The sequence below is a fragment of the Equus quagga genome, chromosome 6, assembly GCF_021613505.1.
Source record: "Equus quagga isolate Etosha38 chromosome 6, UCLA_HA_Equagga_1.0, whole genome shotgun sequence".
Lineage (NCBI taxonomy): Eukaryota > Metazoa > Chordata > Mammalia > Perissodactyla > Equidae > Equus > Equus quagga.
In genome coordinates this window covers 63,190,650-63,207,605 of record NC_060272.1, presented here as the reverse complement: position 1 = coordinate 63,207,605, position 16,956 = coordinate 63,190,650, and the positions used below count along the sequence as shown (strand labels likewise).

General features: G+C 41.5%; 1 protein-coding gene across 1 annotated transcript; it reads right to left on the bottom strand.

The window, feature by feature from the left end:
• Positions 1 to 1,529: 1,529 nt before the first annotated feature.
• On the bottom strand, positions 1,530 to 16,650 carry ALG11 (ALG11 alpha-1,2-mannosyltransferase). The gene is made up of 4 exons (XM_046664930.1): positions 16,583 to 16,650; positions 12,991 to 13,221; positions 8,030 to 8,958; positions 1,530 to 4,347 (listed from the first exon to the last, which is right to left on the bottom strand). The coding sequence occupies exons 1-4, from the start codon at positions 16,624 to 16,626 to the stop codon at positions 4,076 to 4,078; spliced, it is 1,476 nt and encodes a 491-aa protein (XP_046520886.1). The 5' UTR covers positions 16,627 to 16,650; the 3' UTR covers positions 1,530 to 4,075.
• Positions 16,651 to 16,956: the final 306 nt, after the last annotated feature.

Below are 16,956 nucleotides of genomic sequence, written 5' to 3'. Positions count from 1 at the left end.
AATTTAGACAACAGGACTAACTTTTGAGTTTACAAATTACTATTTTTACTTTAAAATTTCTATTAAGAAATCCTTAAAATAATATATGTAGTAGGCAGGGTAATGTGGCGCCCCCTCCCCAAATTGTGAATATATTGTTACATGTCAAAGGGGAATTAAGGTTGCAGATGGAATTAAGGTTAATTCCAGCTAATCAGCTACCCTTAAAATAGAGGAGATATCTTGGTTTATCCAGGTGGGCCCAAGGTAATCATAAGAATTTTTAGGGGCTGGCCCAGTGGCACAGTGGTTAAGTTCATGTGCTCTGCTTCAGAGGCCCGGGGTTAAGAGGGTCAGATCCTGGGTGTGGACCTACACATTGCTCATCAAGCCATGCTGTGGAGGCATCCCACATACAAAATACAGGAAGATTGGCAAAGATGTTAGCTCAGTGACAATCTTCCTCAAGCAGAAAGAGGAAGATTGGCAACATATGTTAACTCAGGGCCAATTTTCCTCACCAAAAAAAAAAGGAATCTTTGAAAGTGGAAGAGGGAGGCAGAAGAATCAGAGAGATGGCAGTGTGAGGGGCAGTTGGCCTGATGCTGCTGGCTTTGAAGATGCAGGAGGGGGCCAAAGCAAAGGTATGCAAGCAGCCTCTAGAAGCTGGGAAAGGTAAGGAAATGGATTTTCCCCAAAGCCTGCCCAAGGAACACAGCTCTGCCAACAACTTGACTGTAGCCTAATGAAATCCCCTTTAGATTTCTGACCTATAGAACTGTAAGACAATAAATTTGTGTTGTTTTAACTTAGTTTGTGGTAATTTAAGACAGCGAGAGAAAACTTTAAATAAAAGATTAAAAATAAAGAATGTCATTTTATAAACCGTGATTTTGAAATTTCTTTAGTGATACTGAATATGCTTTTGTCAAGATGGGTGGGGAAAGAGGAAAAGGAACAGATGAACAGGGAAGAGGTTGGGTAAATTACAGAAGCATAATAGAATTCTCGTGAGCACTACAATTGTTTGTGGTTTAACAAGTAATTTTTTTGTTATACCCAGTGACAGATTTACACAGACACAGTCTCCTTTGTTTATTTATTCATATCATAGTCTTGGAGTCTAGAGTATATTTACATAATTAAACACAAAGATTCTGAAAGCACTGATAATCATACTGGCAACTATCTCATAATTTTGTCTATGAGATGACTTTGTAAAATACCTGAAAATTATTAAAATAAAGTGTATGAAGCTCCGCAGTTTTTTGTGTCTGAAACATTCATTTAAAAAAAGTCACTTAACCCTGACAACCTATTCCTGGGTACCAGAGGCAAGACAGTTTTGTTTTGTCTTTTAAAAAGACTTCTTTCTTTCTTTAAAAAAAAATGTATGGGGCTGGCCCGGTGGCACAGCGGTTAAGTTCGCACGTTCTGCTTTGGCAGCCCGGGGTTCGCTGGTTCGGATCCCGGGTGCAAACATGGCACTGCTTGGCAAGCTATGCTGTGGTAGGTGTCCCACATATAAAGTAGAGGAAGATGGGCACAGATGTTAGCTCAGGGCCAGTCTTCCTCAGCAAAAAGAGGAGGATTGGCAGATGTTAGGTCAGGGCTAATCTTCCTCAAAAAAACCCACATTTTTTTTGGCATGTGGAGCTTGGAAATAGTAGTAGATACTAATTCAGAATTGGGAGACTACATGAGGGGTATAAAAGGCACCACACTGGGGAAAGTTTCCAAGATAATGCAAATCACTTCTTTAGGTCATACTTAGATACAAATAGATTTTGTATCTACAAGATCTACATCATATTTAGATACAAATACTTTATTATACAAAGAACATGTACCATGTACTTTATTGTGCACAGTTGGGAGAATGTGAGTCACCACTGCTGTGGGTTCAAAACACAGCATGCTTGGACCACTGAAAAGCAACGTCTTCCAGGAATCCATGGTCCCCCAGAGATTCTCCAGACAGACAGGAGCTGACATATTGCTTTCACACTTTTCACGGTATCAGTCATTCAGAAAAAAACCAAACAGAGAATACCACATTAGGAACATTGAAAGTGAATGTACATGCAAGTGATATTTTCCAATGATATGTTTGTGATAAATGAAAATCATTTTGAAGAAACCAGCTTAAAAAATGTTTTATGGAATTCCAGAATGATTTCTTCCTTTACTACATCCTCTACTTTTGCTCTGTCCATCTCAATTTTTTAATCTTTAGCCCCCTGATTGTCTTTGGGTAGATGGTAGGCTGAGTGGGCAATGGTATGAATCTTAAACACTAACTATAAGATGAGCAAAAGCACGGGGCTGGGAGTCAGAACTTCAGTTTATAATCCTACTTTTGCCATTAAACAGCTTTGTGATACTGAAGGACTCTGAGTTCCTTAAATCGTTCTTGTCTGTAAAGTTGAAAATAATAAAACTAGACTAGAGAATTTGTAGGGTTCCTTCTAGCCCCAATTTCCACTAGTCTTTCTTTCCTAAACTGAATAAGCTCCAACACAAAACTATGTTAGTGTGTCAGAACACCCTGGGACTCAGTTTTGCTGCTTTTTGATCTGATGACAAAGATGGCCTGCAGAGGAGTCAGCAATGTAATGGGGAGTAGATAATGAAGCTGACTGGTGGGATGAATGGACGGGAGGAGACTGGAAAGGAAAAATATACCCTTTTTACATGCCCCTAACACAAAGATGTATAGACTGTGAAGGAGGTCAATTTACTGAACAAGGAGGAATTGATTTTGTATGCAGAAAGTGCCAACCCTTATAGGTCTCCATTGCCATAGCTGCACATGCTTATAGTACCTTTCCATGCTAGTTACTGAGGATAGAAGTCCTGGTAAATTTATACTCATTCCTAGCTACTGGTTTAGTAACCAAGACTCTGTATAGAGTCGAGTCCCAATGCACTGATAAAGACAGGATTATAGAGGACATTGACTATATATTGTCGCCTTTAATTAAAGTAACTTTTATAATTTTTGAAGTACTTTCAAATACTTCCCATCTCAGTATCACAACTCTAAAAGGTAGTGAGGACAGGTATTACCACGTGCAGATTATGGATGAAGAGTCCAAGTTTCAGAAAGATTAAGAAGCAACTTTAGCGTCAAAAGGTCAGACGTATGTAAATGATGACGCTGAGGTCAGGCCCAGGTATTCTAACTGCTAGTCAGATGCTCTTTGCAAAATGCCACCTTGTTATCTTATAATGCATGATGCTGACAATAGAGACTGTGTGAACGGATCCGTATATTACATCATTACTATCTGAAAAACAATTTATGACGTTCTCACTCAGACCTCTTGAATGACTTGAAGCTGACTTCCGGCCTCTGAGGTGTGGAAGGGTTAAGGGATCGTGAGACTGCTCCCTTGTATCAGTTCAGACGTACTGCCAGCACTAAACAAAAAGTTATTTTCACAAACACCCAGTTATGGAAAGGACTGCCGGCAGTCCGTTGGCCTCTACGCGCCTACACACACCCACAGAGCAGTCAGTCAGTTGGTCTTTTGACTGTATGCTTTTGGAACATGATTAAGCCTGCTTAGAGTTTCTTTCTTCTTTTAAGAAAATCATTAGATATATTCAAAAAGGTCATCCACAATATTGTTTAGCATTTAATGTACCAGAATTTTTGGGTTCCATGTCAGAACAACTCTAAAGTACTAATCAATTATCAGTCATCCATTTTTCTTTCAACATTTCCTTTTTTCTAAAAGAAAATTCTCTTTCCTGGTTTCTAAAGTAAAGTGATTTGACAAATAGGATTTTAAAAATCTGGATTATACCCAAATTAAGATTGTTCCTTTTTTTCTTTCAGATTCACATTTTTCAGAATTTGAGACCAAATACTAATCTAAAATTTTTACATTGAAACTATATAAGGTTACCTCTTCCATTTAGGAAAGGCAGCCCTTTTTCCTGGCAATAAATACCTTGCCTAGATAGATACTTCTGAGCACACTGCTTAGGCTGACTTTACTACAATAGGGGACGAGTTTAGAAAAATATTAACATATGAAGGTGTTTAACCATTTTATATAAAATATCTTTAATTTATACAGATATGGCATTATTTAAATAACTTCTCCACAGATGATAGGAATGTCACTTCAAACTCCTGATCGGAGAATCTGCTTACAGACGCACGAGCATTGTTTCTGATTTGCAGTCTCTTTTCCACAGACATGGAAAGAATATGAGCCATAGTTTCAGCATAGCCCTCTTCACTTTCAGCCAGAAATCCAGTTCTCTCTCCTTCATGAAGAATGACAATGTCAAGCTTCGGGCCCCCTGAATTGTGTGCAAGGATAATTGTGCCAGCTGCCATACACTCGACAACTCCTGAGAAAGAAACAAAAATCATGTCGTCTTTTAAGTTTCTGAATGTGTTCATAAGAACAAAGATGAGCAGAACCCTTCAAACATTTTAAGAGCCTCATGAGAAACTCAATTAAATGTCTGTTCGTCTATAAATTTGCTCATTTAAGTTCCATGGTGCAAAATAAAATAATTTCAAGTTTTTTGGTTTTCAAAGCTTCACAATAATGCCGCTTTGTTCTTAATTAAAATAGACAAGTAGACGGAAGAATAGTTTATAAAAAACAGATATACTGAAGATAAAGTAAAAGACTAGAGAATGTTTACCAAAATGGTAGATAATTCATGGATATTGAAAGATAAAAGGAGTAAAAACATACCAAAAGCAAATTTTAAGAATTCAAATTACAGCATTAGGAAAAAAGTAAGGCACCTTAGTGAAGCATGCTATTGCTGGATTGTACTTCCTGGATTGCTGGCAAGTCTGAGACAACTGTGTGCCCAATAGCAGGGTTGAACTAAATGAAAGTTTTGGTTAGTTTCTGCTAAATGATGTGGGTGAGGGTATGAACTACTAGCCAGCCTTTCTTTTTTTTTTAAGATTGGCACCTGAGCTAACAACTGTTGCCAATCTTCTTTTTTTCCCCCCTGCTTTTTCTCCCCAAATCCCCCAGTACACAGTAGTTTATTATTTAGTTGTGAGTCCTTCCAGTTGTGGGAATGTGGGACGCCGCCTCAGCATGGCCTGATGAGTGTTGCTATGTCCGCACCCAGGATCCGAATCACCAAAACCCTAGGCCTCCAGAGGAGAGCACGCGAACTTAACTTGGCCACGGGACCGGCCCCCCTAGCCAGCCTTTCTTAACCTCCCTTCTAGAGAGAATTAAGCCTTTCAGAAAATTATTTAGCTGACTTTCCCTCACCTCTCCAAAGGATGGCTCAGAGCTGATATTATTCTAGATGCGTAGCAGAGAAGTTAAATCATTACCACTGTTTCCTCAACACTGGGGAAGTCTCTACAAAACAGAATTTTCTGCTAATGCTGTAATTTGAACTCTTATTTGAAAAATACGGATTACCCCATCATATTCCGTGCAAGGCTGGATACCACTCCTCTGCACTCTCTCAGAGATCTCCATCCAATCGATCTTACCCTCTCCCTCCATGGTCTGGCACCTCTCCCTCTCCGCTGGCTCCTTCCTATCAGCATTTCAGCTAGTTCAAACTCCTAAAAACAAGGCGCACGCACACACCTCTTCAGGTCACAAGTCCTCCTCTAGATGTCGTCTCTTCTTTCACCTACCTCCCTTTTACAGATAAACTTATGGAAAGTGTGGTTTGCACTCTAACCCCACTTGCTCACCTGTACTCAATGCTTAGCTTACCACAACTTGACTCTTTTTTTTTTCAAAGATTAGCCCTGAGCTAACATCTGTTGCCAATCTTTTTATTTTCTTCTCCCCAAAGCCCCCAAGTACATAGCTGTATATTCTAGTTGTAGGTCCTTCTGGTTGTGCTGTGTGGGACGCCACCTCAGCATGGCCTGACGAGTGGTGCCAAGGACAACTCCCCACTCTCTATTGCCGGCTCAGGTCCTTCCCCTAGACTTCCGTCATATATACAACTGCCTGCTGGACACACACACTTGTATGTCCCCCAGACAATTCAAACTCTACATGCTCGAAATGTGGCTCATCACCTGCCTCTATTCCCTCTCTCGGTGAAAGCCATCACCATTCACACAGGTGTCCAAACTGCAAACCCTAGGCGGTCCTCTCCGACTCCTCTTCCTCCCTCATTTAGCACACCCAATTAATCACAAGGCCTGTTCACTACCGCTTCAGAATCTCCCTCAAGCGTGTGCACCTAGCAAGTTCCGAGCGCCAGCACCTCTCACCTAGGCTGCTGCAGCCCAACTCGTCTCCCGCCTTTGTAGCCTTGCTCTCCCTGCTCCTCACCGACCCACTCCCCCCACTGCAGCCAGAGTGAACTTCAGGAGACAAAGAGCTTTTAAACCCAATACTGAAAATCTTTCTAGCTTGTCCCACTTGCTCAACACGGCCGTGTGATCTGGCTGCAGATCACCTCTCCATCGTCTTGCTGCTCCTCCTCATGCTGCAGCTGTACCACACTCATTTCCTTGAACATGCCTGCCAATGCTCCTTTTGCGCCTTCTGTCACAATGCTATTCCCTCTGCTGGATACTCTCCCCTCTTTCGCATGGCTAACTTCTAATTATTCTCCAGGCCCCAGCTTACATGTCACATCATTTCCTCGGGCAATTGTTCTCTGATCCCATGAGTCTGCGTTAGGCGTTTCTCTTAGGTGTTTCCCCATCACCCCGCTCTTCCCTAGCACAGACTTGGCACACTGTACAGTAAATGCCTGGGTAACCTGTCGACAGCACTCGCAGAGCTGTCAGCCTCTGAGGGGAAGAACAGCTCCTATTTCATAGTCATACTTCCAGCACCCACCCCTGTGCCTGGCACCGTAAATGCTCAATAAGTATCCGTGGAAGGCTCCATGCAGAAGGTTCGGATCAACAAGTCTTGCTGTACGTCTGAGCTTAGTACTGTGCTACGAACCAGGGCTAGAAGGCGGATAAGGGGAACCGTAGCCTTTGGGTAGGAAACTTCACATTTATATTTTCCTACAGTGAGAGGCACAAAGTAGGCACATGAGAAATATATGTGGAACCAAATGAGACACAAAACAGTACTTGATTTTATACCAAAATGTGTGCACAACAGGAGGTCAGAGTGGAGAGAGCAGTTCGTGCTGGAATAAACAAGGCAGGCTAAAGTGAAGGGCAAGGAGATTTAAGTTGAACACTTATGATGGGATTTGGCAGAAAGGAGAGGCCACTCCAATAACGAGTACAGAATCAATAAAAGAACTAAAAGAATTACTCTGACAAGCCCACCTAGAGACAGTGGTTCTCAGCTTTTGGTCCATAACAGAATCACCTGAGGAGCTTTACCAAAATACCTCTACCTGGGCCCCACCCGGAGATCCTGATGTGGTCCTTCAGCGGGATGGGGTAGGGCCCAGGAATCTGTCCCAGGACGTGGCTGGGGTTTGGTGGGGAGAGGAAATGTAGGAGCTAAGAGCAGAGGCTCTCTGGGTTAGAATCCGGGCTCCGCCTCTTTCTGTGGGATGGAACTTGGGCAAGTTCTAAATCTTTCCATGTCTGAGTTTATTTATAAAATGGAAATAATAATAATACCTATCAAAGAGGGTTTTAGAGAGGATTAAATTAGATAATACTTGTAAAGACCTCAACAGTGACCCACACACAGTAAGCAGTCAATAAATATTAGCTATTTGCTTTTTTTTTGAGGAAGCCTGGCCCTGAGCTAACATCCATGCCCATCTTCCTCTACTTTATATGTGGGATGCCTGCCACAGCACGGCTTGACAAGCAGTGCGTAGGTCTGCACCCGGGATCTGAAACGGTAAACGCTGGGCCGCTGAAGTGGAACGTGTGAACTTAACCGCTGCATCACCAGGCTGGCGCCAAATATTAGCTATTATTATCGACTACATATCATTATGTCTTAAAGGATCTCCACTGACGAAAGCACACTTGGTGGACTAGGGGAGGAGAATTAGGACTTGATGAAAACTTCCAGACTATTTTTTATCAAAACAATCTAAAATGTATATCTCATGGCACCAAACAAGTTGTTTTAAAGGACAAACTCACCAATTCCAAAATGCTCGTTCCACATGGTATGCAGACCAATTGTTGCTTCAGATAAGTAATTCTTTAATTCATCAAATGGAATGTTTATTTTAAATTCCACATTTTCCTGAACTCCGAGATCCTCAGAAAGCCTTCTCAGTTGGTCTACCCTAAGTTCGTCGTCTTGGTTCCGACAACCTCCAATGAGGACGAGTTTGAGGGAAGGAAGTAACTCAGCCTCCTTCTTACTCAGCAATTTAGCAAAGGCTCTGATCTGCAAAGGATGATTCTTTTCGGGCCGGAACTGGCCAATAGACACCAGTAAATGTCCTGGCGTCTTTTTCTCATGTAAGGGAATGTCCAGAAATGTCTGCACATCACAAGGTGGGTAAACTATGTGAGTGCAATTCCCGACCTTCCACAGTGAGAGAATGTGGTTTAGTGTCCAAGAGGAATTGACCATGACGACATCACTGCAAGAACCGACAAGTCCATAAATAAAAGCAAATAAATAGTAGTAGATGAGCTTTACTTTGCTGAGAAAACGATTCCTGGTAATGAAGGCTGCATTATTAAACCCAGTGTTTTGATTCTTCACTACAGACAGCATGTCAGTGCTGATGGTGGGATAATGAACATAGCTTCCAACTCGACAACCACCTAAATACTTAAACAGAGGAAGCGTGAAAGCATATCCCATTGAATCGATGTACACATCAGGGACACACTGCGTCAGAGCTTCCCAGCCAAGAAGAACGGATCCTAGACTTTGGCCTAGCAGTGTGAAGTGTGGATAGAGTGAGTCTTCCACAAGGTAGCGTTTCCTTAAGAAAACAAACTTCACGGGCCGCATCAATCTGATGTTAAATCTTCTGAAAGCGCCGTCTAGTATCTGCTGACCGTTGACATTAACATCGCCAGTATAAACAACATAAATGGCTTCAGGATACCTAAAATAGAATGTAATAGTTAAGAATTTCATTAATTTAGGTTAAAATCAAGCAAACAGTTGTAGATAATTTTCTCACAATCATAAAGAAGCTTATTTTTAGACTATTTTCCACTGTTTTTCATTCATTCTTTTTGGACTACTGACCCTGCTCTTTCCTAAGCCTTCCACTGCCCTACAACTAAAATGTTCATTCTCCAAATGAGACTTCTAGTTCTTTGCAATTTCTTCCACTAAGAGTCTTGCATAGGGCAGACACTAACAAAAATTGCTGATTTATGAATGAGATATTTTTAAGAAATATTAAAAATTCTTATTTTGAAAACTTTCTCAGTATAAAAATGATAATGAAATATTAATTACTCATAAAGAAGAGTTAAAATTCACAAAAGTTATCTTTAGATAGGATCATAAATGCTAAAGCATTACTCTGTTTCTTTTTTTTCTGCTGTATCTCCCCAAATCACCCCCGGCACATAGTCGTCTATCTTAGTTGCAGGTCCTTCTAGTTGTGGCATGTGGGACGCTGCCTCAAGGTGGCCTGACGAGTGGTGCCATGTCCGCACCCAGGATCCGAACCAGTGAAACCCTGGGCCGCCGCAGCGAGTGCACAAACTTAACCACTCGCCCACGGGGCTGGCCCCTACTCAGTGTTTTAATCCGAGAAATGCAAAACAGTTTTAAAAGCTAGATCTTGTGCCTACATCACAATTAGATATGATATAATTGTAACGGAAATACGTAAAAGTATACTCATGACTTTTAATGCTTTGGTCTCCCTCTGATTATGTTTATAATTATTCTTTGAGTCATAAAACATTTATTATCTAGTATGAGCTACTAGATTCTGGGGATTCAGGGATGAGAGAGTCTTTATCCTCAAGGAGCTCAGGCCAGTGGAGAACACAGATATATAAACAAATAACTGCAGAACTGTGTGATCTGTATTGATAAAGACAGCCACAGGATGCTGTCGAAGCCTAATGGAGGAGCATCTGACGACTTCTCCCCAGCCGGCTCCCAGCAGCCAGAATGATCCCCATAAAATGTAAAAAGGACTGTTTTCCCTGGTAGCTTAAAGACGGCCACAAATTCTTCATGACTTTTCTCATCAAAAGGTGGGATGGATCTATCTCCCCTCCCCTGGAATAACAGTTGCTCTGTGACTGCTTTTACAACAGAATATTGCAAAAGTGACTCCAGGCCAGTTTCTGGACCCAGGCTCTAAGAGACCGGCAGCTTCTACTTCACTGTAGGGGGAGACAGCTGTCATGTAGGAAGTCTGACTATCCTGAGATGGCCACGTTGTGTGTATGCCCAATCTAGTCACATGGAGAGGCTGCCTGTTGACAGAGATGCCCGACCAGCCCCAGCACCCGCTCCTTCCTGTCCCCTTCCCCACCCCCAACCCTGAGTTGTTCCAGTCATCTCATCCCAGGAACCAGATATGCGAGTGAAAAAGCCTGCTGATGACTCCAGCCCCAGCTGCCATCTAACTGCAACAGTCTGAGTATGAAGGGTTCCAAACAGGGCTGTCAACCCCCAAGCTGTGAGAAATAATAAGTTCTTGTTTTAGGCCATTAAATTTTGGGGTGGTTTATTACGCAGCAATAAGTAAGCAGAATATCATCCCTCTGTTTAAACACTCATTAGCCTTTCTATAACACTCAGAATAAAATCTAAACTCCTTCCCCTGCTCACTCAAGCCCTGTATAAGTGGCCTTCCTTGGTCACCTCCCCTTATCTTCTTAACCTTACCTACTAGAGTTCAGCCAAACTGGCTTCCTTCCTTTGAACAAGCCCAGCTCCTTCCTGTTTTAGGGGACTGGCAGTGAATTCCCTTTTCTCATTTTCACTCTTTCCATAAGGCCAGCAGTAGAGCGTGTGGTTTAGAATGTGAGCTCTACTAATCCAGCTTCCTGTCTGTCAAATGAGGGTAATAGTAACAACCTCAGAAAGTTGTGGTGAGGATTGAGTGAGCCTACACATAAAAAAACTTCAAACAATGCCTGGCATGTAGTTAAAGCTCAGGAAATGTCAGCTACTTTTGTCATTCAGATTTCAGTTAAGTGTTATCTCCTTGGGGATTTTCCCTAATTATTCAATCTTTCTTTTTTTCTCAAGGAAGATTAGCCCTGAGCTAACATCTGCCAATCCTCTTTTTTCTGAGGAAGACTGACCCTGAGCTCACATCCGTGCCCATCTTCCTCTGCTTTATACGTGGGATGCCTACCACAGCATGGCTTTTGCCAAGTGGTGCCAAGTCCGCACCCAGGATCCGAACCGGTGAAGCCCAGGCTGCCAAAGCAGAACATGAGCACTTAACTGCTGCGCCACCAGCGGGCCCCTAATTCTCCAATCTTAAGTATCCAGAGACATTCATATTATCCTATTTTAATTTCTTATATAGCACTTCTCACCATTTGATATTTTTCTTCTTTGCTTATTACCTTGTCTCTCTCAACTAATATCTAAGGTCCACAAGAGGTACTTGATCTACCTTGATCACCGTTTAATCTCAACTCCTAGAACAACGCTTGATACATGGTAGGTCCCCAACAAATATTGCTAGATTGAATAAAATGTGCGCTGTAGCTTACGTTGAGTCAGGAAAGACTTGTAGGAATTAAGTGAGGAGAAAAAGGTATTTCAGAGAAAAAGAACAATATACAGAAAGGCAAGTAATCCAGAGAGAGCATGATGGGGCCAGCCTGGTGGTGCAGAGGTTAAGTTCTCATGTTCCGCTTTGGGAGCCTGGGGTTTGCCAGTTCAGATCCTGGATGTGGACCTACGCACCACTTGCCAAGCCATGCTGTGGCAGGCATCCCAAGATAAAATAGAGGAAGATGGGCATGGATGTTCGTTCAGGGCCAATCTTCCACCGCAAAAAGAGGAGGATTGGTGGCAGATGTTAGCTCACGGCTAATCTTCCTCAAAAAAACCAAAACCAAAATACAGAGATAGCATGATGCTCCTGGTCCAGTATGCTGGAGCAAAGTACATGTGAAGGTACAGGGAGGGATGAGAAACAAAACACGGCAAGAGCAAGATGAAAAAGTATCTTCTAGATGATACTAATTATTTGGATTTTTTTCTTGTATGTGAGTTAGGAGTTGGTGGAGAGTATGTGTACAGACATCATGAAACTTTACCGCTGTCCTCAAGAGTTAGATAATCTAGTTAGAGAGACAAAGCTAACGCACAGAGTTATGAGAAGGACAGAATAGTAGCATTAGAGTAGGGAGGGCTTCAAGGAGGCAGGAATTAAACTGGGATTTAAGAAAATTCTTTAGATTCAGGCAGTTACAGAAGATGGCAGAGGAAATTCAGGGATGGTGGCTAGAAGTCAGGATGGGCCAAGAATACAGAACTGCAGAGCTAAGGGAATTACTGTGAAGGCTTTGGAACTGTATGAAGGGAGTATGCCAGGAAGTGGGGTAACCATGGAAGGAAAACAGTTTTCAACAATAATGGAACCTATATTTTACTGTACTTTTTCCCTTCTAAAATGGAATCAAAAATATTTTTTGGAAAGGGGTGGGGAGAAGGAAGCCGAAAACATTAAGTGGTGTGTAACACCATATTCTTTCTAACATGGTAACTTACTTAAGACTATCCAACTGGTAATGACATCAAAATTAGAATCAAATAGATGCTTTCATAGAGATGATTTCCTGTGTGCCACCACTGACTAAAAGTATTCAGGTTTAAAGAACTCCACAGTACATGGTTTATTTCTGTTTATTATTCAATCTCTTCTCCACACGCTCTCCCAAGGTGATTAGTTATCCCAACTAAATTATGCCGTAAAAGGCCAGATCCTTTCCCTTCCCATTTCTTTATCATATCAACTAAAATTCAATAGGATCTTGTAAGGCAGGTTGGCATATGGGAGAATATTTCCCTATTGAAAACAGTTAAAAAAGAAGCTCCTGGGTATGAATAAGGTACTAGAGAAAGATGAATTCTGGGGTAATGATTTTTTAAAAATGGTAACGATATAGCAAATTAGCCAATAAAGATGCATACCTACTTTTTCTGCAGGGCCCTTAAGGCACACCATAAAACTCTTTCTCCTCCTCCGCCAGCATTGCAGTACGGATGAAAAAATGCAATCACCATTTGATTATTCCCATTTTTGCTAGTTGACGCTGACTTTTTCTTTCTCTGTAGCAGCAGTCTGATTCCCCAAAGGATAATGACCAAACACACACACAGAGTTCCACATACAATTAGCCCAGGGAAAAATAATGAATAAAAAAACCTGAAACAAGAAGGGAAAGGTGAAAATTGATATAATGCCCCTTAAATAAAAAAACTACAAATTAACGTCTACTTTTACGTATCAACTTTATATATTAGTAGCAGAGAAAATTTTTATATCTTATGAGTCTGCTCACAAAATACTCAATTATTAAAATTCTTCTTTTTAGGAAGATTAGCCCTGAGCTAACTGCTGCCAATCCTCCTCTTTTTGCTGAAGAAGACTGGCCCTGAGCTAACATCCGTGCCCATCTTCCTCTACTTTATATGTGGGACGCCTGCCACAGCGTGGCTTGCCAAGCAGTGCCATGTCTGTACCCGGGATCTGAACCGGTGAACCCCGCCGCCGAAGCGGAATGTTCGAACTTAACCGCTGCGCCACCGGGCCGGCCCTCAATTATTAAAATTCTAATGCTACAAAATCTTCAGTGACAAAAGTGCCAAGTCCCCTTTAATTCCAATCCACACAGCATGCTAGCAATTTAACATATTTTTTCTTTCTGATCAGCTTTACTGCTGATCAATGTTGAGCCACTTTTCTATCAACTCAGTGTATGTGTTAAGGGATTTAAAAAAATTTAACTTAAATAAGACATGATTAGGAATGGCATTTGGCCCTCAAAATGACAATATGTAGCCCAAAGAAACATGTCTTGTTGAAGGATCAATATTCCATTAGTTCAAAGTTTGGTGAGATAGTAAATCATTCGTATTCTCTCATTTCACTTCAAGTAGAACAATTTCTGGGGTAAGAGGAATGGAATCTAAATTTCTCCAATTCTATTCTGAGTTCTGCTTTTGATGTGTTTACATGAGCCTAAAATCACTGCTTTCCTTTATGTGCCTCAGAATGAGCTGCCAAAAATCCACTAATGTTCTACTTCACGCACATTAGTATGCTCCCTCCCACACTGACTGCTAAAAGGTTCTCTATTACTGCCAGGTCGACTGCAGCTCTCCAAAGGCGAGGACCCAGGCGTGTTCACCGCCGTATCCCAAGGCCTAGCGTAACACCTGACACAGAGAAGGCATCCGATAAGTATTTGATGACTGAATGCAAAATGTTATTACCTCCTCAGGTGTCTCTTAAATTATGTTGAAATAATTTCTCAAGGTATGTTTACCTCTTAGAATTGGTCAATAGAGTTGGTACCTAACAATATTTCTTATACCCTGCAAACCCTTTATAAAGGATCTGAGGGGCTTAAAGGACGTAAAAACAATAAAATACTAAAATTTTAATAATGAAAATCAAGACCAGGGAAAATATAGAGTTAAAGTGTTTTGGGGGGGAAGGAAGACAGGTGAGGGGACATAGCTACGCAGGCTCTAAGTTTGTGCGTAGAGGAGAACAGCAGATTGGACTCTGGGCTGCTTAATGACCAAAGCAAACATGGGGATAATTTGTGTAGTTACATCGTTTTCATTGTCTGTAAGAAGAAAACACACCAAGTCTTTAGAGAAATAAACATCTTATTGATATTTAGTTTTGAAATCAATTTCTCATATGTGAATTCCTATTGTGAACAACTCCATTCATTACTTGAAGACATATCTGACTTGTCAAAATGATTTGGGTCTCAGGACACCCTTATATTCTGAGAAATTACTGAGGACCCTATACTGCTTTTGTTTACATCAGGGTTTCCCAACCTCGGCACTACTGACCTCTTAGACCAGATAACTTTGTTCTGGGGGTGTCCTGTGCATTACAGGATGTTTAGCTGCATCCCTGGCCTCAACCCACTGGATGCTAGTAGCACCCTGCCAATCATGACAATCAAAATTATCTCGAGATGCTGCTAAATCTCCTGCAGGGGCAAAATCACTCCTTGTTGAGAACCACTGGTTTACAGTGATTATACCTACTAGTATTTTAGCATATTAGAAATGAAAACTGAGGAATTAAAAAAAGTTTATGAATTCATTTAGCTTTTCCAGGACAAGTCAAAAACCCATTTAATTTAAAATGTAGCTGACTCATAGAATCCAAAGGTTTTTATAATATTTCCTTCAAATGACTTAGGTGGGAAAATTCATGTGATAGGATTTTCAAATTGAACTATTTAACTTAAGATCAGAAGAAAAAATCATAGTAATGACTAAACTAATGAACCACTCCTTTATTTTGAGTCTGTTAGTTTCAAAGATACACTTACAAGTTCTGTAAATAAGTTTACTAAACATCCTACAGTACTTGCACATCAAAATTGCCCATTTTAGAATTTATTTAAATATAACTAAAATATGTACTATTAAATAATGTTTACCCATGTTTAAAAATAATGCTTTAAAAACATAACTGTAATCAACAGTGAGTCACGCATTCAACAAACATTTATTTAGCCATTATTATGTGCAAAGCACTAGGTTAGGGATATTTCAAATGGCAGGGAAGAATACGAAGGCTCTGAAAACAGACTTTCCCGTTCGCAATGTTTTAAACAACCATTATAGAATTTGAAGTAGAAAGGACAAAAATGAAGAAACAATATCTGAATTTTGGAAAGAATGTGTATATACTGCTATTCAGGATGCTATCGTGTTAATTATAAATTTTCAACCTGAACAAAAATATGTAGGCGTTAGAAGAGCTGTGTAGGCCGTCTGTTTTATTACTGTAGGGCAAGACACGTAAAATACAGTGGTATTACAACAAATAAACGTCGAAAGAAAGTTTGGGAGTTTTTTCACCAAAAATATTAACAGTCGTTATCTCCAGATGGTAGCATTCCAGGAGAATAATCTTTTTTGCTCATCTATTTCCTAACTTTTTTACAAGAAATAATAAAATATGTAATAGAGGTAAAAATATTTTACGCCACTATTTTTACGTCAATCCGAAATAAAAAACGGGTGATCAAAAAGCAGAGGATTCAACATAACCTTTATATTTAAGTGACATATGTTAACAGGACTGTTTTGGTGAGTGAAAGAGGAGAGACTAAGACGTGGGAAGGAAGATCCAGGTTCTTCTTTACCAAAAAGAGACATGATAGATTGGAAAATGATTTTTTGGGGCTCAATCATAAACGAAAACGAGGAATCAATAAGAGTAATTTATGACAAACTATTTGGAGTGCGAACAAGAGAGAGAAAAGCTGAAGCAGGGAGGGCAACTCGACCCCTTCGCCAGCAGTGGGGCAGGAGAAGAAAAAGCGGTAAACTGAGTCTTTACCCCCGTCTGTTCCAGTCTAGCTAGCAGACCCCAAAGTGAGAGGGCAAGCCCTCACTGGTCTTGAGAAAGCAGCCTAGGTTCGTGACAAGGAAAGCGCCCCCCCCATCAACCGTAGTTGCACTGGGCGGACAAGTACCACCGCGATACAGACAACGCCTGCGAGCCCACACCACCGGCTCCTCACCTCAGCAACTCGCACAAGCACCAACCCCCTTCGGCGGCCGCCATCTTCCGCCGACCCCCGAACCCAGGAAGCGCTTCGCTCTCCCTCTCCTCTATTGGCTCCTGAGAAAGCATGCGGTGCCAAGTGTGCGTTCCAATTGGTTGCTGGTAGTAGCTTCCCACGGCCTTCCAGCCAATGGAATCGCCCAAGGAGTGGGCAAGTTTTCGGCGTGGCTTCACGGGTTCCGCCCCCATGGGCAGGACCACAGCGGGAGTTGGGCCGAGGAGGGCGTGGCCTGTGATGGACAGCTGGCGCTGCCGCCCCCGGCCCCTTCGCCTACTGGAAGCCCCCACTCGAGAGCCCGCCGCCGGTTGGAGACCAATGGGAGGCTCTTG